At 43.6% G+C, this 23,184-nt stretch overlaps 1 protein-coding gene and 1 long non-coding RNA gene across 4 annotated transcripts; one reads left to right on the top strand and one right to left on the bottom strand.

Moving 5' to 3' along the window:
- RHOA (ras homolog family member A) lies at window positions 1-22,951 on the bottom strand. Of its 3 annotated transcripts, XM_064432517.1 has the most exons (6): window positions 22,798-22,929; window positions 15,542-15,671; window positions 5,828-5,985; window positions 3,040-3,160; window positions 1,692-1,822; window positions 1-1,269 (listed from the first exon to the last, which is right to left on the bottom strand). In XM_064432517.1, exons 3-6 carry the CDS (start codon window positions 5,981-5,983, stop codon window positions 1,096-1,098), a joined length of 582 nt encoding a protein of 193 aa, XP_064288587.1. In that variant the 5' UTR covers window positions 5,984-5,985; window positions 15,542-15,671; window positions 22,798-22,929; the 3' UTR covers window positions 1-1,095. The 3 variants fall into 3 exon arrangements, with proteins under 3 accessions (XP_064288587.1, XP_064288589.1, XP_064288588.1); XM_064432519.1 differs by lacking the exon at window positions 15,542-15,671 and having other exon boundaries at window positions 22,798-22,951; XM_064432518.1 differs by lacking the exons at window positions 15,542-15,671; window positions 22,798-22,929 and adding an exon at window positions 21,691-21,771.
- Window positions 6,739-13,780, top strand: LOC135307931 (uncharacterized). The gene is made up of 3 exons (XR_010368500.1): window positions 6,739-7,239; window positions 7,330-7,432; window positions 10,342-13,780. It is a non-coding gene; the product is annotated as an uncharacterized LOC135307931 (long non-coding RNA).
- Window positions 22,952-23,184: the final 233 nt, after the last annotated feature.

The following is a 23,184-nucleotide window of genomic DNA, read 5'->3' as shown; positions in this document are numbered from 1 at the left end:
TACAGGGAGCTTAGAAAACTGCCTTTATTCTATTAGTTCTTGGAAAAATGAAAATACAGAAAGAGTTTAGTTGGCTGCAGAACAGCAAGAAGTTCACAGGTTAGGAGTCTGATCACTACATGGTAACCAAACTTACACAAAAAGTTTCTCTAGTTTTTTTTTTTTAAAGTTTTGAAACTGGGTCCAGCAATGAATTTAAGGCAACTGAACAGTTCAGAAGCTTTGAGTGTGAGCAGGCTGTCTTTTCTCATCCCTACAGCACGTTATGGAAAAAACTCCTCCTGGGTGTGCAGACCATTTATATCATTCAAATGGGTCAGACTCTTACAAATGAACAGGGGAAGAGGATCAGCTGCTTTCCACCGGACTTTATTTTCAAATACAGTTTCTTAAAAAACCCAGAACACCTTAACGCAGAGGTTACAAGTAACAGTATTAGGAAATCCAATTATACAAAAAATACTACATCTAAGCTGGGGTAAATAGATTTATTTTTGGTAACATACATTTAAACTGGCACTAATTACACAGTAACTAAAAGGTAACTAACATGAAACCACAGAACCCTCACTTTTCCTTAGCTGAATGGGACTTGGTCATTTCAGAGTGATCACGTTTTCAAATTAATGTTTTACACCAAGCCATGAAAATCAGATCTTCCTAAATGTGATAGCACTGAAGCTACTCTCGATTCCATACAGCCATGTAACGGTTGTACTCAATTAGAATAGGACGTTAGTTATAAAGTAGTTACAGACCAATCCTCTGTGTTGACAGCTTTTTCTCTTTATAGAGACAAGAAAGAAGATAGAGAATTGTCTTCAATTAGCGCCTGGCATATCCTGTGAGTGCAGAAAAGGTTTGTTAGAGGAATGTTGAGGTTAACCTTGGGTGCACAGATGAATTTGATGCAGATTGTTATAAAAATCATGGTTGGCTTCTAAATACTGGTAGCAAGATGACTCGATTTTTAAATCTTTAAGTAAATTATAGATAATGAAAAAGGCCAGTAATCATACACTAAGATTAATAAACAGCACTTCAAAATCACTCAAGTGCAGGGTGCTGCTTTGGCCATCTTCCTCTGGCCACGCTTTATAAGAGAAGGCACCCGGACTTTTTCTTGCCACGCCGGGCTTGCAAAGCAGCTCTAGTGGCCATTTCAAACACCTCCCTCACACCGTCTTTGGTCTTTGCCGAACACTCCATGTACCCGAATGCACCAATGCGGTTTGCCATGTCCCGGCCTTCCTCGGGTTTGACAGGCTCCTGCAACAGCACAAAAGCAGCAGGTGAGAACAGCCCAAACCCACACTGCTCTTCCCCTTCCCACCCAGCTTCCCAACAAATGCAAAGGAGTTTCTGGATTAAGTACACGTGATGAACTGGTTAGTTAAAAATCCAATGCCAGAGGACACGATCCATTTTATGATATCTCTGAGCTTGAAAGCTGCGAGACTTTTTGAAATGAGCAAGTGACTGCCTATTTCTGATGAAGCATTTATGCAATTCTTTCCAGCCACTGCAAAAAAGCTTATGCACAAATCCCCAAATCAATGCCTCAGTCTTTGTATATAGGTGTTGATCAGACACCCACAGAAAGCAGCAGCCAGCTGTGGGTGCCTGTTTAATGCTCTGCTACACCACCACACACTTCTGCCATTTATTGTAAGACTCCGAAAGGAACCTGCCTGCTTCATTTTGGCCAGCTCTCGTCTTGTGTGCTCGTCATTCCTCAGGTCCTTCTTGTTTCCTACCAAGATGATAGGCACGTTGGGGCAGAAATGCTTCACCTCCGGGGTCCACTTCTCTGGGATGTTTTCTGAAGAAAATAAATAGAGGCATGACTGTACAAAGCCCCACTGCTGGGGAGAGTTTTATTTTAAAGCTTTTACACGCTGCCTGAGTCGTGGTAACTTGATAATCCACACTGGTGCCCTTTTTTCTACTCTTCATAAGGAAGCAATAGACCTGTTCTGGTTTTACCGAAAAAAAGACAACCCTGTCTGTGGTAATTTGAAGGCTGAAGGACATGTAACATTTTGGCTTCTCTCAGCAGCTACCTGACAAGGGTTAGCACAAGAGACTTTGAAGAACAGCATGCAGAATTTTGGACTGGAATATTATGGAATATTTTGCTTATTTATCTCCAGAAGCTAGAGATGGGCACAATAATGAAGCTAAGTTTTATTGTTTTCCTAAAGCAACACAAAACAACCCTCTCAGCTCTCTCCTTACTGCAGCAGAACTGTTCAACACACTAATTACACACACAGAAACAAAAGCTTGGGGTAAGTAATTTTCAATCTGCCACTTCTCCCTACATGCAGCAAATGAATTTGTTCTCATACAGAAGCAACCTCCTCCTCACATCCCTACATGACTTTAGTTTTTTAGTGAAAGGAGGACTTGGGGGCTTTTGAAAGCAAAACCTTGACAAATTGTGTATAGCAGGAAGTGCTGAACAGCCTAAAACATCTGGCTGTGCTTTCATAAGCTCTTAGACAGTTGAGATTCACAGTGGATGTACCTGCAGGCTGCATAACCACTTTTTATCTTCAAGAAATTCCATTCAGCTTTTGAAGAGACATTCACTATTATGTAATATGGCATATTTTCTTGCTTGAAGGAACAACTCAGACAAGGGTTTTGAAGCCAGTTTTTGCACTACAGCCAAAATACCAATTCTGCAGCTGCACCTGGAGTGCTCAGGTGTGCTGGCCTCTAGATGCTGCACACCTGAAAAGCTGCCTGGTAGTTCACTGCTCCCAGGGACCCTGGCACCCAGATACTGGTGAGCAGGAAGGGAGGAAAGGGAAGACAATTTTTACAACCTGGGCAAACACAGAGTGCTGCTGCAGCTCTTGTGATGCTCAGTGTTGCTGGAGAATTCCCTAATGTCTGAAAACTACACACTCAAACCAGCACCAATTCTGAAACTAGAAAAGCTTCCAAGGGAAAACACATTCCACAGTACAACCTCCAAGGGGATTACATTGATATAGAGAAGTGGTTCTGATCAGTTAGAGATCTACTTACCTAAACTATCAGGACTATCAATTGAAAAACACATAAGTATAACATCAGTATCTGGGTAAGAAAGCGGTCTAAGTCGATCGTAGTCCTCCTGTCCTGCTGTATCCCACAAAGCCAACTCAACCTGCAAAATTAAGATAAGGGTTAGTCAGAGCACCAGGAAAGTTCTGATTCAGAAGCCAGGAACTCAACAAGACTGACTAAAGTATTTCAGTCAATTCACTCAAAAGGAGGAGACTACAAGTTCTCCTTTGACTGGAGAACTATTAGGAATTTTACATTCTGTAACTCCAAAAATCAACTTATTGCTGCTTTAGAGTCTTTTCTTTATACCTATGACAACTGTCAATTCTCTAAAAGGACATAAAAGCTACCAGCAGGAAAGCAAGACAGAAGAATTGAAGGGAGTCAGCTCCAAAGGGCTGGAAAACTCTCTGACAAGCATCCCAGAAATACCAGTTTTCAGTGAAAGTAGACTAAATATATGCTTTTTAGGATTATGCACATTTTCAATGTGTTTACAGCTGGAACCTGTAGTGACTAAGAAAAGTCAAGATCATACTTATTTGTGCATGAATTTAACAAAACTGATTTGTGTGTAAAGCTTCTTGTTATTAAGAAGTAAAGTACTTAATGTTCTCAATTTTTCTACTTTTGCTGGAGCTAGGTGAGAACACCCCAATAGGATTGTTCAAAGTTGTAGAAGGAATAGCTAACATTTAAAGCAAAGGACTTTAAAAACTATAATCAAGCTCTTTAGGTACATATACTCTTGCTTAAGGTTCTCTGATGAGTCTGCCTTCACAATGGAGTGGGTGCATTCTTTAAACCCTTGCATTCAAAAATTCCAGAAAAGAAGTCCACAGCAGCTCAGATAAAGACACATGGGCAGAACTGGAACCCAAACATGAGCCTGCATCTACAATGCAACTGTTTGAATTGTGAAGAGACAAAGCCTTGAGTTGCACACATGTACAAAAATAATCTTCAGATTTCAGTATTTCAGTCAGAAACATTCCTCCTCTCAGAGTAACCTCTGCAACTGCAAATGTGAATTCTGTGGCAAATATTCATATTTTTAAAAAGATGCCTGTTGACAGTTCCCTCACATGACACTGGAATCAGCTCCTAAAACACCACATTTCCTACCATCACCTCTTTGCCTTCATATGACTTCTGGTAATGCTTTTCTAGGAAGACAGAGATAAATGGCTGTCAAACAGAAAAGGCTTAAGCACTGCTCTCCTACAAACTTCTGTAATCAAATTTTCTGAAGACCAAGAGCTTAGGTAAAATATATCCTCTAGTTACAAAAATAAAATCAGCTGATACTGCTCAAGCTGCTCATGCTATTTTCCTTTAGCTACTGGCTGCATCTAGCTGATAGGGCATGACTCCCTATTCACTCATTCAGAGATGCAGAGATTCAGGCAGAAAGGAATGAGGAAGTTAGACTTGGTGATAAGAGAGAGAAATGGATATCATACATATTTCAAACAGTAGTCCTTAGAGTCTAAAATACAATATAGAAACTGTAGAATCTGTCACTTGGGGAAAAAACATGTCCTAATATTAGTCTAAAAGTAAATTTTCTTTTACTGATTGACATTATGGGAGAGGAAAGCTCTTTTTAGACTCAAATAGCATGAACTATCATGACTAAATCCATAAATAATCCATCCCTGCAACACTAGGAAATCAAATTCAACATAAAGTCCAAAACCAGCTCAAAAACCTCATTTTGTCCAGTCATGATTGACAGGGAGAGATTTCAATCCATCAGTCACTGCATCTGAACTGGAATGGACTGAAAAGCATCCTGGCTGTACCTGAGCCCAGAGCAAAGGCAGTGTCACACAGGGACAAAAGAGGGAAGCTCAGACCCTGCAGTCCCATGGCAGAGTCAGCTCCCTGTGGTTACAGCACCCAAACAGACACAGGCTGTGCCTGCCTGGGAGGGTTTGTAAATAGCTGAGCTTTCAAGGTGCAAAGCTCCTGCTTTGTGTGCTTCTGGAGTATCCTGGAAAGTGACAATTTTGCACATCACCCAGCACCCTGCTGACAGAACTGCAGAGGCAACCAGGAATCAGCACCTACAGCTGCCCCTGGAGCAGGTGTCTGACATGTCTGGTACACAAAAGGACTCAAGAGGTTCCACTGATTAAAAACTGATTTTCAAAATATTTAAAACTAAAATGAAATATTTTAATAATTAGTTTACTGAAGTACAAACTGAAGATGAAGCTCAGTGAGCTGGGGCTACACTGGGGTGCTAAGAATTGTGCTCCTTCAGACAAGCAGGACAGGTGATGCTGATGTACACTAAGAAATCATCCACTTTAATCAACCTGTCTGTCATCTGTGCTCAGAAGGATGCTGCATGTTGCCAGGAGTAGGTATGAAAAAAATCCTCTCCAGGAATTAGTCTTTGTTAATTACAATACCAGGTCCCTATTAAAACAGGGGCTCTGTTTCAAAGGCCAGTAGACCCAGTGCCCTCAATATCTTTGCACTGCTCCATCTCCTCCCACCTGCTGCAACATTCTACTCAGACTGACTGCATGACTTTTAGAACCTCAGCTTGTGTACAGTTAGAAGCACCTTGTTAGACAGACACTGGATATGAGCGCGTTCTACTAAGGCTGGTATTTTTTTCCACAGGAACATCCTTAATATGTGGTTAGTGCTTATATTGTAAACACATTTTAAAATATTAATTAAGTGTAGAGATGTCCATGCTATCCTGAACAAACACCAGTTTATTCTGGCTCTTAGAGAAGGGTTCACATACCTGCTTTCCATCCACTTCAATATCTGCTACGTAATTTTCAAAGACAGTGGGAACATACACTTCAGGGAACTGGTCTTTGCTAAATACAATCAGCAGACAGGTCTTTCCACAGGCACCATCTCCCACTATAACCAGCTTTTTTCGAATGGCTGCCATAGCTGAAAAACAAAACAATGACTTGTTAATTCAAGTGTTACAGCTTTTAACCGAGATGCTAATAATTAATAAACACCAAGTCTTTAATTAATAAGACCTTTTAAATTGATTATACATGTCCATTAGAGAGACAGACATATCTGGACTTGGGTAAGTTCAGATTCCCATTCTTTTAAGAAAAAACACTCCCCAGCACTTATCAAGATACTGGTGGAGCCCACTAGGTGCAAGAATAATAGAAAGGAGAGGAGATGAGCCTGGTTTAGCATTTATTGTTCTGTCCTAAAGGCTGAGATAGCAGCACCCAGAGACAAGAGTGAGTGAGCAGCACTGTCCCAGGGTACTCTCTCAGAAGTGTATTCCAGGTAATCATATACAAGATGCTTCAATTGAAGGGCAGTAACATTTCCTTATCACACTGAGCTGTCTTAACTACAAAGTGCCAGTCAGCTGGACTGGAGCACCTGCTGCAACCACCACTCTGCAAAGGATTTTGGCAGGACACATCTCACTCCTCAACCCACTTTCCTGGGCATTAACCTGCTCCCAGGCTAACAGAGCCTGCTGTCAGCATGCAGGAAGAGAAGGGGTACTCAGAAGTGGAGACACCTATGGTGCTCCATGCAGATCTCTGCTGTGCAATTAACTGATCAATGATGAACTGATTGGTCTGTATCAGCACCACAGAAATCCATGACCTGCTCATGAGCAACTCTGGCCTCAAAAAGACAGTATAAAAGCTCCAAAAGCTTTAAGGAAAGCCTGGAGTCAGGGTGGGGCCAAAGGAGATAGTTGTTTTGGATCTGGCAAAGCAAACAAAACCAGCACCACGTATGTGCCTGTTCTCTCTTTTCTCCAGGCTTTGGTCTGTGACCGATGCAGGGACAGGCCAGAGATTCAGGGAGTGACCTGCCCACTCCAGAGTGCAGTGAGGACAGACCCACAACGACTTTCTTCTCCACAACATAAAGGCACTCCAGGGGAAGCCGCTTAGTCATCCCATGGAGCTTCCTGGAAATGGAGCAAACAGCAACGCCACCACAATACCTATGACTGCATGACCAAAATAGCACAGAGGGAGCACCCTGTGAGTTAACTTTTGCCATGACAAACCCAGAACTAAGTTCTGTGAGGATGATCAGGGCTGCTGGCAAGGGGAGAAGGCCTCAGAGAAGCACAAGAAAGATTTAAAGGACACACCAAAAATATTTTATCCTTTTCACCTCTTTTCTTGCCTCATGAAATCAAGTAAAAAGGTAAAACTACCATCTGAAAGCAAACTTTGGTATTGTTAGGTGGTGAAGAAGCAGTGGATATTACTGAGAGATTCTGTTCTTCTGCTCCAGGTACAGAGAATGGTCCAGGTACCATTTCAACCCACCCAGCAGCAAGAGTCAAGGACAGCCTTGTCAGACACCACTGCTCAAGAGATCCAAATCCATGTCTAAAGTGAGTTTCTTTCACCTTGCAAATACATATGTACACAAGTTAAAGTTATTTACCTTAGGGACTTGGGGTTATTTTTACATTTGTTGAAGATTTTAAATGATCCAAGCCCTATAAATTTTTTCTTTCTGTTGTTTTAGATGATTTTGAATACTTTCTAGCAATGGTACTAATTGAATTTTACAGAACTGGAAATTATCTGTCCTCTGTACAAACTCAAATCAACTACTTGTAACTTCTATTTAATGTCAGTTTTGGCTAATCTGCCCTTCAAGTCCTACAAAACCTCTGAAGTAATTTACTCATGTGCTCCACAACATTTACAATGAGAAAACTTCCCTCAGTGTGTACCCTCACCCTTCTTTGATGTAATATAAGCCCATTACTGTTTATGCTGTTTTTCATGACCATAAAGAACTGGATTATTCCCTTTCCCCAGTGCAGTTGAGAATACTTGCCTTCATTAGTCTTCTCTTCAGGCAAAACAATGCCAATTTATTCAAGCCTTCTCTGTAAATCATATTTCCTCTACTTTCCCATTGCTCCCTTCTGGGCAGAGCCCAACTGGCACAAATTTACTGAAGTGTGGAGCCCAAAAGCTGAATCCAGTATTTCTCCTAGGGCTCTGTGAAGAGTGCCCAGAGCTGAAGGATTAATTTCATTTATCTTCTGGGACACCCTGCTTAAACACCAATCTGGAATTGTGTTTCTTTTTCTTTCTTATTCCCCTTCCCTGAAGACAACACTGTTGATACAGTCAGCTTTTAATTCCTGATAGCTCACAGACTTGTTTTCATCCAGATGTCTCTACAGTGAGTAGTTCTCTCTTCACACAGCTAAATAACCACTGCCACTCTTTTGTTTATCCTTACGGTGACTGATGGTTTATTCCACCTTCAGGTTCTAGCTCTGTCCTTCAGTTTAATCATGGTCTGTTGGATGCAAGTTTAATAGCAGTGATTCCCAGATAATTATCTAGGCCATTGATGAAACCACCCTGGAGACACAGTGGGTGGCTGACACAACCTGTCCCTCCTTGCCATCCTCCCTCCTTCTCCCTTCTGTGCTGGTGGCTGGGACTGGCCTGGATGCCTTGAGTTCCCTGCAGTATCACCCAGGGCAGGTGACACCTACAGATAACTGTATTTTCAATGGAGTATCAGATCAACTCTATCTTCTTCTAAATACTTCCATCACTCAGATTATTTTTAAGTGTTCCTTGCCAGTTAAATTTTATGCTTTGGTCTTCTACATTCCTATGCCTCAGGTTTACAAGGAAACTACATTATGTCAAAAAAACTCCACAGATCCATTATTTAATGTAGATCTTTCTACAAATCCTTCCCCAAAAAAGCTTGAAAAATTTATGGATATATATATATCAAAATTATTTCAGGAGCTTAATTTTATCTCCTCAGTATCTTTTTCCTGAGAAAAGCCTAACATGAAGCTGCCTGCCTGAATGCTTCCTGAGATGTGTTGACATTATTTGGACCAAGATGCCCTTCAGCAGTGTGTGCTCAACCACTTCCTTCCCACTGCTCAGGACCCGCCCCATGAGGCTCTCCTGCTCACAGCTCTGTGCAGGACTGTCACCAGGACAGATCAAACCTGCCCAACAGTCCCCTCCATCTAGTACATTCAAAATCCAGGGAATTAAAATTCCTTCAACATCAGCTTCTAGAGGATCCTTCTGGACCATCACAAAAAGCCTCAAGCACATTATCATTTTTTGGTGACCCATGGCATCCTAGTATTTTTTACTTTAGTTTCACCTTCCACAGCATTACCACAAAACAATTCCTTCAGAACAAGTGTGTTGTATAAAATTCAATTCAGGAGGCAAAGATCACCACTTAAAATCTCCGATTTTTAGAAGCAGCTCAGATTATAAATGCTGGGTAGATATAAACACCTCAGGATGTCAGCTCTGATCACAGACAGACACCTCCACCCACCTCGGAAGGAAGTCACCAAACATCACAACCACTTCTTTCAACTTATCATTATCAATGAACCATAGAATGGTTTGGGTTGGAAGGAATCTCCAAGATCATGTAATTCCAACCCCCTGTCATGGGCAGGGACACCTTTCACTAGATCAAGTTGCTCAAAGCCTCATCCAACCTTGGACACTTTCTAATTTATGAATTCCTTGAATTTCCTAATTTAGAGGATTCAGTGCACAGATCAGCATATTTCAGCTAGTTATTTTTAGCTAAAATAAATACATTCCTTTCCAGCTGTAAGGGGTTGTCAGGTCTGGCAAAGATTCAGAAAAACAACATCTTGGTAGCACAATAGAGAAAAAAATGGATTGTTAGAATGGAGCTGCATCTTAGTGGTGCGTGTTGCAAGGACAACACTAACAGCATTCACAGCAGCTGGGTCTTTCTGGTGCATTCTGACATGCTCTGGTTTTCTTCATCAAGTATTCTAAAACATGGAAATCCATCAAATTTGTATCAGCAGTATGTGGGAATCAAAGCACTTTGTTGGCCTAAAGAGTTTCATTTAAGATGCATATTACATACAATTTATTATTTGTGGCAGCACAGCTTTTCACCAGTGCCTACATCTAGAGCTAAAAAACCTCTATGAACTACCTGAGAGGGTTTAACAAACAGACCAAAACCAACTACTACTGCCTCACTGTAACTGAACAAAAGTACATTCATCCTTTTACACAACACAGAGAGCAGGGAGAATCCAATAAACCCAGAAAGCTGCTGGAACTGCATCACTGATGATGCACGCAGAACACTGAGCAAGAAATAATTTATCCCAATTAGTGTAGCAGAATGGCTGCAGAGATCTTCTAGGAGAACCTGTGCTGTCTTCTGCAGCAAGGCAAGAGATCTGCAATTTTTCCTCCTCTTAAATGAACCACTCTTCCCACCTTGCATTTACAGGATTCTCAAAACCAGCCAGTCTGCTAGATTCAAAGTGGAAACTCTCACAACATGACTCAAGTGACTCATCTGAATGGAAGAGATTCAATTATGACATTTCCCCAGCCTCAGCCTGTGTCTTTCACAGGTATTACAGGAGCTTTAGACATCATTTGCTCAACCCCACTAACATCACAGGAGGTTACAACACAAGGAGCTCCTGTTTGCAGAGTTGCCACACTAATATTCCTGTTACAGGAGGCTGCTGTTTCTAAGTGCAGTGAGGCTCCAAGACTCCTGCAGCATAAAGCCCTGCTTGTTAAGGGAGTCCACCAAATACTCCAGAAGAATTAGAAATGGGGAAAATATTTTTTTCCATGTTTTAAACCTACTCCCCCCAAGCAATACTCTTTACTGCAAGGGAATTTGCCCCTTCAGCATGCTATTTATTTTTCCAAGGAGCAACATTTCTAGTGCCACCTCTCTGGCAGGTCCCAAGGCCACACAGCATGAGTGAGGATTGTGGACACACTGTTGACATTATGAAGTTGGATAGGCTGACAACAAACATGCCAGGTTTGTCTGTCTCACTCTGGATCTCATCCTGGAGAATGTAACTGATGGAAGAAACAGCCCTTTACCATCACAGAGGTATCAAAACCATATTTAACTTCAATTACCAATTAACTATTAGTAACTTTATGTTGCCTGCTATGCTATACTGGCAGATCCTTTGCACAATGCAGAATTTTGAAAAATAAATAAAATTTCTGGATTATTACATGTCAGCAAGAACTCAGCAGAAGCAGTTCAGAAGCAATTCAGCATGCAGTAAGGATGCTGCAGGAGATGGGGGGAGAACATCCTTTAAATTCTTTCCCACTTAATCTTGCTGAAGTCCTTAAGACCAAAATGTTGGAAGGTAAAGGTTTTGAAATCTTAGAAAGACTGCCTTGCTGCTGACTCCTCTACACAGTACTGAAGCAGTTTGCTGCTGGGTGAATTACAGCCTGGCTCTCTTCTCACTTGCTTTATTTCCCTTCATGCAGTCAGCCCTGCCCTGAGCAGCAGGAGGAACAAGAGCCAGAAGAAGAAACCCTGCTCAAGTGTCTCCCACCCTGACCAGTGAGGCCCTGCCCTCTACCTACCACAGGGAAGAACTGACTCTGTCCCAGTCCCTCAACTGCTTCTGCCTCAGTACCTGCATTTACTCTTGAAATATACTCAATTTTGTTCAAGTGTGAGGTGGAGGAAGAAGGAGTTTTCCCCAAAGACTCCAGAGATCAAGAGGGGATGAGCAGGCTTTTCTCAGTTGTCTTCTGGCCATTTAGCAAGGTCGGGCATTAACAGTGAGAACTAGCAAAGCAGTTTGGAGTCCAAAGTAGATCAGCCCCAAAGCAAACAGGTCTGATTTTAGAGCAGCTGTGTACAGTGAAGAAAGAGACTGAACAAAGAGCATCTGAGTGGGTGAAGTGGGCTAAAGACTATGACCAGGGAAGGGGTCAGGCAAACAGGCCAGGAGGAGAACAGCAGAAGGATGTAACCTCTCCTCTAGAACAGAATCCAGGATGCCCACATCTCCAACAGCAGGCAATCTCAAGCTTCTCAATCTTCTCCTCCACTAAAGTCCCAATGGAGAACGCCAGCAACTATAATCCTTTTTTGCTGCTCACTTCTCATTAGTGAAAGCACATATAAACAAATACCAGAAATACTGCAGCTTGCTGCTGCAATGCTAATCCTGCTACCTTAAATCAGCTTCATTCAGCATATGTAAGCCTGTGTGTGCTATCTTGCCATTTTTCCCCACATAACCAACACAGGATGGCCCTGCTCTTCCACAGCAATAGGTGGGAAGTAAAAGAAACTGTGACCCCTGTTCACCTCTTAGAGAATCTGCAAACTGGGAAGTCAACAGCCTTGGGAGTGAAATAAAACTAATAAAAAATTACGGAAAAATGTGACTCAGTCACATAAAGGAGTCACAGATACAGCCCATGTTTCTGCTCCAGAGTTCCTAAAAGATCCTGGAATCCATACATACCCCAAAACATGAGGCAAGAGACCACTCATTTATTGTCTGAACTGATCACTACAGCCACACTGACAGTCAAGGCAGACACACTGAGCTCAGAGTGATCTGCTCTTTTGACACCATGAACAACCTGAAATCAAGCATTACTGGGATGGAACCCCAGTTCAATTCCAAGCCACCAGAATCAAAACACTAAAAACATGAATATTGTCACCTCTATCAAGGGGGTAGTCAATACATTTCATTGTAATGGTTGAGATTTTCTTAATTCTGTGCAAGTTTGCCTGTGGACACTTCCACTCATAAACCAAAAAGCCACATTATTTAAAGTGTTGCTAACAAGGCCTTTGAGAAATAGCTATATTTATATTCCTTACTGCAGCCAGTACATAAAGCAGTTTGACAGTACTGCAAAACAGACCTATTTCTAACTACAGCACTATGTGGGAGCAGTTGGTGAGAAAAAGCGATCTGCTGGGGCTTTTTGGGAGGGTTACATATGAAATCTAACACTTGAAAAAAGTTCCAAAGGTGGCAAAGAATAGGGCAGGCTACTGATATTGCACATTAAATTTAACCCACACAGAAACTGAATTTTTCTGTTGTAAGACTGAAATACAATTGAAAAACTGACACAGAAGGTCAGCATAGTATCCAATGGGATTAAACTGAACACAGGTCCTTTGGGAAGGTCTTTGGACAAGGCAAGCTGCATGTTCAGCTTTCTGATAACAGTTCATTCAGCCTACATCAACCGGGCTCAAGTCTGGCATGTTTTACTAGCTTGGAAAAATAGAGCTGTACATTTCCAGAGCCAGCTTTAAATCAGGAGCAGCATAGCTGTGTTCATCCCCAGCTAATAAACCTCCCCAGGTCTCAGCTACCTCCACAAATAACCAGCTCAAGCCTCTTTGTACTACATCACCAGAACAGGGAACAGGGTCAGCTTAACTGCATTAGGTCTTAGCAACACCAGTTGCCAGCCCCAGTGAACCCTTAATGACTGATTAATTTTATACAGTCATTAAGAGTTATCCAAAAGTACACAATAGGTGTTTAATAGGCACGGGCATACAGTGCATCCTCACTAAGGCACAGAGTGTTGTTCATGCTGCCTCTGCAATGGTGATGGGGCAGGAGATTCCTCATGCAGGCTAAATCCTGCCAGTGCAATGTTTTGGAGGAAACCTGAATCAGCTGTCAGCACTAGATCCGTGCTGAGTGTCATGTGGACACAGCACGTCTAATCTGAGATATCATGTGAAGACTCAAAGTAGGATTCATCCTATCAAATTACAGCCTTTGCCCTTGCCTTCCTCTTCAAGAAAAATCCTGTGTGACAACACACGATTTATCTTCCTCTCAGAGAAGTAAACTGTTTTGGATTCTAATAAATTTGCTTGAAAACATTTTGCTGTGCTCTCCTTCCCTGTACAGAGCCCCTGCCCATGCTTTACAGGAACGAGCCTCAGCACTGCCAAGGGCTCCCAGGAACACACAAACTGTCTTCTGTTAAAACACCCAAAGCATGACCTGTGCAACCCTCTACACCCAGCACTGTGTCCCACAAGCAGCTCCAACATGGACACCTGACCACTGGACCAACCTGTTTCTGCACCTAAACTTACAGCTAGAGACTCACAGACCATCTGCTACTGCAGGTCTACACACATGGAAATAGGGACATGGACTTAGGATTAGGTCTCTCCACCTCAGTGCCTGGCATTGCAGATAAACTCAGGACTAGATTCTTGCACTAAAGAGGAAAAATGAGCAAGAAGCTTCTCCCTGCATGCTCGCCAGCCTTCAGCTCAGGAGTTTCTTGGGTCAGATGTGGTTCCCATGAATTTGGTAACCTCAAATAGATTTCTCCTCCATGAGCTTGTCCAGACTCCCTTTGAACCCATGTAAACTTCCAGCACACACAACATCCTGTGGAGGGAGTTCCCACAACTTAATTACACATTGTCTAAAGCCACTTCCTTCAAATTCAAGATTGTCCCTATTAGTTTCTTTTACTGCCTCCTAATTCCGAAATGGAAAGGGAGTGAACAATTTGCCTCCGCTCACTCTCTTCCTGCTGCTCACATAACAGCCTTTCCAGACTGGAGCACCCTAACACAGAGCTGGTTGTTTGGTTTTTTTTAAATTACCTTTACACCTTTGACAGTAGTGACTGTCTATTCCTGGCATAAACCCTGGTAGAGGTGTCATCTTCCCATCCCACATTGTCCATCCCAGCTCCAAATGCCCCAGGGCTGCTGCAGCACAGCTCCAGGAGAGGAGCCTCAAATCCATTCACTCAGAACCAGAGAACCACACCCTGAGATGCGTTTCAAGTGCAAACAAGCCACTGCTTGGTCATTCCCCAGTACATTTCACCCCGTGCATTAATTCAAGTGCAGATCATCCTGACTTCAAAATAGCAGTAACAGAGAATCCCATACCATGCTTCTCACTCCAGCAGTCAATTACATTTTCTGCATTATCATGAGGTTTTCCTTGTCACTTCCTCACTTCTTCAGCCTCTGCAGATTTCCCATTACTCGCATTTTGCATTTCTTCCTGGTGACCACTCAAAAACACAGCCCAAGAGTCCAACTCCTTCATGTTCTCACTACACACAGACTCACTTGAGCCTCCACTTGCCTTTCACAGTTGCCCTCTTTCTACTAAATGTAATATGAACCATATTGATTTTGTTCTGGAATCTTTTCTCACTGCAAATGACAAGCAATTACTGTCAAGTACTAACTGTACTTGAAGGCCAAGATGAACACTTGCACTTAAGAACCAAACTAAAACAATTAACACCTCTCGTTCCTATTTCCCTCAGTCCAGATTGAGTGACACTGCCTTAATTCTTTTCTGAACACTTTGTTACTTATTCCATTATTGTACCTGGGATTGATGTCTTAGTCTGATGGGATTACAATCATTAAGATTGTCCTACTTTTCTTTATTATTACTGCATATTAGCATTCTTTCAAACTCAAACTGTGCAGTATATAAAGAGCTTTCTGGAAAAAAAATTACATTGCCCCCCTTGATTTTCAGGCCAGAGACTTTCAAACATATATCAAAATATATATCAAAAAGAGGTGTCAATTACCAAGTCTGGTCAGATTAGGTGTGCAATATCATTCAACCTTTTTTTTCTTTAACTTAATGAGATAATCAGAATACCTGATTATACGGAAGTTCTCTGTGTATAGATAAATAATTGCCAAAAGATAGGAAACCAGGCAGAAGGAAATGCTCAGCGCTCTCACAAAAACACCCGTGGAACCTGCACAGCTCAACGTTCATAAATGACCTGAAAAAGTGAAGAAAAATAGCTATACAACAAAATTTACCAGTGATGTCAAGATGTAGAGGTAATAACAGCAAGGGCTAACTGTGATGGATTTCAGAACTTTAACAGGCTCTGTGCCTTGGCAATAAAATTTGAAAGAGAGAAATGTGAAGTGATATGCAATGTAAAAACCAGATTCAACTTTCTATACAAACTGATGAACTGGGAGCTGATCGCTGCTACTCAAGGACAGTATTCAAAGGTTATACAGCTAATTCCTTTAAAATAAAAGCTCAATACTCCCAAGTGCCACAATTTTAAAGATCCCAGTATTAAGAACTAGGAGAAAAGGAACAAACCAGAAACCATTAAGATGATGTTGGAATCCATCGCATGACTGCATCTTCTGATGTGTGCAGCTGTGATCCTCCCATGTCAAAAGGCTATAAATGAACTGGAAATGACTCAGAGCGGGGCACACGGATGATTAAACTACACAGCAGTGACCATATGAGGAACAACTGCAGCAGAACTGGAAAAAGGACAGTCTGGAAGAGACACAACCACAAAGAAAACAACTGGATGCTTCTCTCAGACCCTAAAGAGCAGTGAGCAACGCTGGGGCCTGAAACAAGGACAAGAGCAAATGGGACGAGCCAGCACCAAAGCAAAGGCAGGCAGGCTCCCAGCAGGACACATGGCAAGGCCTCACCACACTTCAACTTTTTAGATCCATAATTTCAAAGTTATTTGAGCTCCTTTTTCCTCCCAGTTACTTTCCACAATTTTGAGCTTCTGTTTTCTATTTTCTATGTTCAGTTACTACTTTTCTCTTATTTCATCTGTAGGGCTTTCTCACACTGTTTTTTAAGCGTGAACAAAACAGATGCCTTCATTTCCTTTCCAAGCCAGGTTATTTAATTCACATTCAGCACTTGGTAGGAGAAAAACAGTGCAAAAGAAGGTTCCTGAAGGACCTTTTTTAAGCATGTTTAAATCATTTTTTTTTAAAACTAAACCAGCAAAATGTGAAAGCAAAACTCTGTCTTAACACTGTCAATGTGCATCCTGTTTTGTTAACACCAAACTTAGCAGGGTGCTCCTGATCAATTGCCTGCAAAGGTCACTCCAACACTGTGCACCTCACCATTGGTACATAATTAGTAAATTAACACTATTTCAGAACCCAGGGAAGAAGACTAATTTGACCATTTCTCCCTTGTCTTCCTCTACCATGACAAGTCCCTCTCCAAGGCTGAAGGCAAAGTTTGGATTTTGGGGGCAGAAAGAAGGATTCTGTCCTCAGGATCTGTGGCTGCTGTTGCTGTCCTTGCCCCCCCACAGAACATTCTTGCTCATTTGCCCCCACTGACTCCATCTTTGGTATCTGCAGACACAACAACTTACAAGAGCCCTTCTCTTATGCAATACCGAGTCCCAAGATTACTTTGCACAAAATGAGATTAGGGCTTAATATTGAGGTAATTATAGTAGATCTGTGGATTTCCATGCGTGTGTAATCTGCAAAACACTTTGCATTTCAGCCAGTTTTCTCTTGGTGTCCTCTTCTCTCAGACACTCCTGCATGTCAGATGGGATGTGGGGCACCTCACACTGAGCAAGGCAGGCTTCTGCTTGGGTGTGGTGGCTCTGTCTTCAGGTGCCAGCAGTAAAGCACATATGGACAGGAAAAACTAACACTAACTTCTCCAGACTTGTACCACAGCTGACACTCACCTGTGTTCCTTCCTCCTCTTCTCCCACCACAAGACATCTGCTGAAACTGCCCTGGTTCAGATCAAACACCCAGCAAGCCCAACACTGCCTAACACGTGCAGGTATCTCACACAGAGTAAAACAAGGAGCAAATGCACTGATACCACCACAAGTGTATTTTCTCAGTTGACAGCTTGGGAGCAATTATTTCTTTTTATTCTTTATGCTCAACAGCCCAACATTTGACAGTGCTTTCTCCTCTCATTCCACCTGTTTGGTTCTGAAGCCACGTAAATCATTGTCATTCAAAGCACTCTGTGGCCCTGCATTCTGCGGTCTCAGTGCAGACTGAGGGAGAGGCTCCATCAGTTTTGATCTAGACCAGACTGCTTGGTCATGTCTTTGCCAAGCTGAGGAGTTCAAATCTTTTTAAGCATCCCTTGTATGGAATCCATTCCTTATCTCTGATCACTATTTTCAGCCTCATCTTTGCTTTTCCAGTTGCAAAGTATCTCAAAGCACATCTTTCTTTGTGCCACCCTGCTGTAATCACTGTGTTGAGAACTAAAAGCCATGATGATATCCCTGTTTTCCTTTTTTTTATGCCTTTCCCAAAACCCCTCCTACAAACTCCTATGATCACTATTGAACACTAAACTTCCATTTTCACAGAAATAGGGCAAGCTCTTCCTTTTAAAGTGGCAATAATTAAATTTCACCCCATCAGTGCATAAACAAATTAAGACTACCCCCCATTTTGTATTTATCTGGAACAAATTTAATTTGGCATTTTGGTACCTGTAATTCAGTGTTAGAAGGACAAGCTGCAATTCCTCCTAATTAGCTCTGGTCTTTTCTTCCCTTCTCCCTCAATACTTTTCTCACCAGATCATTTATGAATATGCTGAACAGGAGAGATTTAACGTAGATCCTTCTTCTTTTCTTGTTCCAAACTTTCCTTCTCTGTGCTTCTGGAGTCATTAAAAACCTCCAGCAGGTATGAGCTGCACCATTTCCTCTGCAAAAGCCACACTGGCTTTCTGCTATGCTAAGTTACTGGTCCATCTGGTTAGCTTTTTTTTGTCTTCTACTTTTTAAAAAGGCACTGAACTGTGATATCCTGCTGAACTATCTTTAAGAACTGCTACCACATAAATCCTCTTCTATTTCTGTGGCTTCAAGGTATTGAGAAGTTACACAGTGTAATTAGTAATTCGGTCATTTCAGGCCCGAGTTTCCTTTGGAACCCTTGGGCAAGCACCATCTGGTCTTGGCATCTTGTAACTGTATTTATTACTTTGCTCTATAAATTACTTTGCTGACAATTCAAGCGGAGACAGATCTTCCAATGAGTTCTGCTCTCCATAAAGAGAATATCTGGCACAGGGAACCTCTTCGGACTCCTGGACTCCTCCACGGGAAACAGGAATAAGTCATCTTCCTACTCATGGCTTCATCATCAAATATTTCTTTCACTTTTCCATCCACTGGCCCTCCAGAATGCTGAACCCTTCTTGTCTCTGATTAACTTGGATTTTTAATTTTTTTTTTTTAGCATGATGTTTCTCAGAGACTCTCTGGCAGGTCCTTGTATTTTTCATTTGACTTGCCAGACTTCACGTTCTTATTTACTTTTCTGGTCAACTTCTTGACTTAAACTTTCTGAAGGCTGTATTCTTATTTCTAATACTTTCTTTATCCCAAACTGCATGCTCATTCTCATCTGTCAACATTCCACGGTATAATTTAAAATCCTCCCAACACATTTTCTAGTGCAGAAGCCTAGTTCTGCTGTGGTTTATATGGAACCCAGCCTTTCCAAACAGCTCTTGGACTGAGGTTCAAAAAATGAGCCAATTCACTTGGTCAGCACCCAGTCAAGATCCCACTGTGAGACAGCCTTCTCACTTCACACAATTTCAACAGAGCAGACGGGAGGTGAAGAATAAAGAGCCTCCAGGTGTAAAATATAAGAAAAATGACATGCTAGCAAAGAATGCAAACAGAGATAACTGGTACTTGGACAGCTGCTAGTTCTTTCAAATCACTGACACATGCAAAGGTAATCTTCCTTAAAACTGTGAGGATGAGGAGGAGGAATCCCTTTGTACACATTCACACAAGCAACCTGCTCCAAATGTGACAGTTCAGGCCAGGTGAGACAGAACTATTTATGGTTGCAAAACACTGCTAATTAACTGAGCAAAGAGACTGAATTGAGCTCTGTTTCTGATTAAAAAACAACAATAAAAAAGCAAGCAGAAAACCCACAACTGTCAGAGCCTGAGGAAAGCAAAACCTCATATTTGGTGTACTGCCCAATTTTACTGGGTATACTTGTGACTCTCCATCTGTTTGTTTTACAAGGGACCTTGGTCATGAAAAGTGGTCAGAGAAAGACAGCAAACCTTCTTCTGATTAGTTTAATTAGATGATTCACTTAGGAAGGACTGGCTGTTAGTTGTGTGGATGGCAAATATCTTAATTAAAAGGTGGTCTATAGATATTTTAGTTCAACTTTTATAGTCTCTAATGTCCTTTCCAAATGAAAATATGGTGATAGGAAAAGGACAGAAGTGAGGAGGGACAGGGCACTGTCACTCTACCAACTCCAATTAGCTTTTGTTCCTTTATTCACTGGTCAGAATGAGTGGAACAGATCCCACCAAGACCAGAAGGCACCCAGACACCAAACAGTAGTGTAAAAGTAGTAGTAACTTAACCAGTGTACCACAGACAGTATTTTGGGATATTTTTGCTTATTTTTGAGATTTACCAAAAAGTAATAAGCAACTACTTCTTTTTATTTAGCTACCCCCTATTTATAGCAGGAGAGGAATTATACCAAAAGGCAAGGAGTAGAGGATTTTCATCATGCACTCAGGTGTGTGCAGGTGCACAGCTGTACCCTGGGGATGGAATGAAAGTCAGCTGTCATTTGGTGCATTTATCTTGCATTGCACCGTTCTCTGTCACAGTTTCACCCTTATTAGGTGTTTTACTAGGGCAAGCTCATCATGGATTAATTTAAGATTTCAAGGGCACACTTGCTGTACTTTGTCAACATGTTAACTTCCTCAAATTCACCCAATTCTCCTCCACATTAGTTCAAACTGCATTTAAAGACACGTTGTAAGGAAACAGAGCAGAACAAGAGAGAGATGAGATTTAGGATTGAAGGTAAAAGATGGTGGCTGAGTGGAGACTTGGAAAGAACCTGATGATACCACAGCAGCAGGGAGTGAAATGTTAGAGAAACTGAGAGGGTACACTTGGCTAATGAAAAGGTAGCCAAGGTCAGAAATACCTAGCACAGAGCAGACACATGGTGTGAAGAGGAGCCCACAGGGTTCTGGGCAACTTAAATACACTGAGAGAAAAAGATTAAGTGTAACAACCAGAAAAACCAAGAGTTACTATCAGAAAAATGAGGAAAGATGACGATACTTCCAAGACCCCTCCAAAACGTTTTCATTTGGAATTTGCTTATCTGAAGAGCCATCCCCAGTCCTACATCCTGGTGGCAGCTAAGATCATTTAGGATGTTTTTACTGTCAATTCCTGGCTCGGAGAACTCCCCGCCTCTGGCGCTTGGCTGCTGTGGCACTGGGCCAGAGCCTGAGCCTGGTGAACGAGGAGGGATAACATGAGAGCTGCTCAGCTCAGCTCTGCTGTGACTGAATTTATTTTGCTCCTTGTGTGACGGTGCATTCATGTCTTGAAAAATTATTTTTCAAAAAGCCACGTATTTTAGTGTTAAATAATACAAATCACCCAAATTTATGGGTGATTGTACAAATCATACAAATTTATGTCAAACATTTATGCTGAATGTGCTGTTAAACACTCCAATGAACTAATTAAAGTGAAATAAGGCTAAAGTTTTTCTTTTTTTAAACATGCAGCCTTGGTCCAAATCAGTGCCAGAATTAGATTCTGTATATTTGAACGAGAAATGCCAGCGCTGTGTGGCTGGAGAGCTGAATAAGACCAGAGCAGGGCAGGAAGGAAGCACACATGTATCAGAAGAGCCTTCAACAGCAAGCAAATATTTTCACAATCTTTTCAGGGAAGGAAAGGCTTAATATTTCCATACTGGGAAAAAAAACCCCAAATAAAGCCATCAGAGAACCTAATATTTTGAGTCACAAACAATATTTAGGGCACATAAAGTTAACTTGTGAGATTTCTGAGATAAAAAGAAGATCAACAGAAGTCTGCTTCTGGAAGAAGTTCGCCATTTCAAAGTCACACAGATGGCAGAATTGACACTTAGGCTAAACTCTGGAGTGGGGGAGAAAGGCAACAACAAACTTAACATTACCTAGGGAGGTCTTAGTGTTTAATTTTCTCCAAATACTGTATCACACAGAGAAAGGTGGGTGGGAACCACTGCTCCTGAAGGGTTCCCTGCAACAAACAGGTGAACTGTACCAGGAGAGAAACAAAAGCTGGATATGAGGCAGCAACTGAAAACAAACAAACCCCTGTTCCAGACACCTCTTAAAGGGATATCGAAGTAGATGTGGGATCACTGGACTGGGAACAATGCTTCATCTGAGTATCTGTAACAACCAACTCTCTGCACCTCTGGGAGAAGTTTTTGGGTCCTATTTTTAAAACCCAAACAGCAGTCTGGAGGTTCCTCTGGCCCTCGAAGGAATGGGTTTCCTGGCAGAAAAGGTTCATGCAGGGGTCGTTTACCAGCGGGCAGCTCCAGCCCAGGTGAGGCTGCCGGGGCTCCGCTCGTGTCAAACCACCCCCGGCGCTTCCCGGCCTGCTGCAGCCGCCCCACCGAAAAAACACCGCCCAAACTTTCCAGTTTCGCTCCAAAGGCCGATTCCTCCCCCAGATAAAAGTTCAACGGCGCACAAATCCCCGGCAACCCTCCCGCGGGCGCCCCGGCGCGGCCCCGCGTGCGGCGGGGGGCCCGGGCCGAGCCCCGGCCGCGACCCCCGGTGCGGGCGGGCGCGGCCCCGCCGCTGCTGACGTCACACAACAAGCTGCCACTCACCGGGGCAGCCCCGGTGCCGCCCGTGTCACCCCGCGGCGCCGCCGCCGCCTCCCCTGCCCGCCCACGGCCGGGCGGCGGTACCGGGTCCCGGGCGGGGCGCGGGCGGCTCCCGCGGGAGAGCCCCGGGGCCGCGCCCCTTCCTCCCCTCCCCCGCTCCCGCCGCCCGGAAAAGGCCCCGTTACCGGCCCCGGGAACTCGCGGAGGAGCCTCTCCCGCCGGCCCTCCCCTTTTGTGCGCGGCGGTGGCGGCGAGAGGCCCGGCCCGGCCCGGCCGCCCCCGCCCGCAGGCCGCGGAGTCCCGGCGGGGGCGGGCGGGCCCCACCCGACGGCGGCGGCGGGAAGGGGGGAGGGGAGAAGAGAAGCCGGCGATCCGCTCCCCCCTCCCGCGCCCCCCGGTCGGCCGAGAGCCCCCCGGTACCTGCGGCCTGCGCTGGTCCGGCTCCCGCCGCCTCCTGCTCCACAGGCCCGAGCGCGAGCGGCGGCGGCGGCGGAAACGGGCGGGGCGGGGCGGGCCGTGCGCGCTCCCGGCCCCGCGCGCGGCGCGCTCCCGAGCCGCCCCGCCCGGCCGCGCGCGGCCGCCCGCCCCGCGGCCAATCGGCGCGGCCGCGCGCGGGGGCTGCCGGGAAGGGGCGCTATAAAAGCGCCGGTGCTATTTACGCCGCGCCAGTTGGGGCGGTGGAGCTCGTGTTGTTGTGTGCCGCCTCTGGGGGAGCTGCCAGCCTCTCTGAGGCCTTCTGCGTGCTTAGCTTGTGTGGAGCCATCCATGCTGGGCACGGCCCCTCCGCACCTCCTGCGGGGAAGGCGG

The sequence above is a fragment of the Passer domesticus genome, chromosome 9 (assembly GCF_036417665.1).
Source record: "Passer domesticus isolate bPasDom1 chromosome 9, bPasDom1.hap1, whole genome shotgun sequence".
NCBI classification, from domain to species: domain Eukaryota; kingdom Metazoa; phylum Chordata; class Aves; order Passeriformes; family Passeridae; genus Passer; species Passer domesticus.
Note: the sequence above shows the minus strand (reverse complement) of the source record. Positions and strands in the feature narration are given on the sequence as shown.

Coding starts and splice junctions, on each gene's coding strand:
- RHOA (XM_064432519.1), bottom strand. CDS start 5,983: ATGGCAGCCATTCGAAAAAAGCTGGTTATAGTGGGAGATGGTGCCTGT. Junction 3,161..5,827: donor TTGAAGTGGATGGAAAGCAG/GTATGTGAACCC, acceptor TTAATTTTGCAG/GTTGAGTTGGCTTTGTGGGA. Junction 1,823..3,039: donor TGATAGTCCTGATAGTTTAG/GTAAGTAGATCT, acceptor TATTTTCTTCAG/AAAACATCCCAGAGAAGTGG.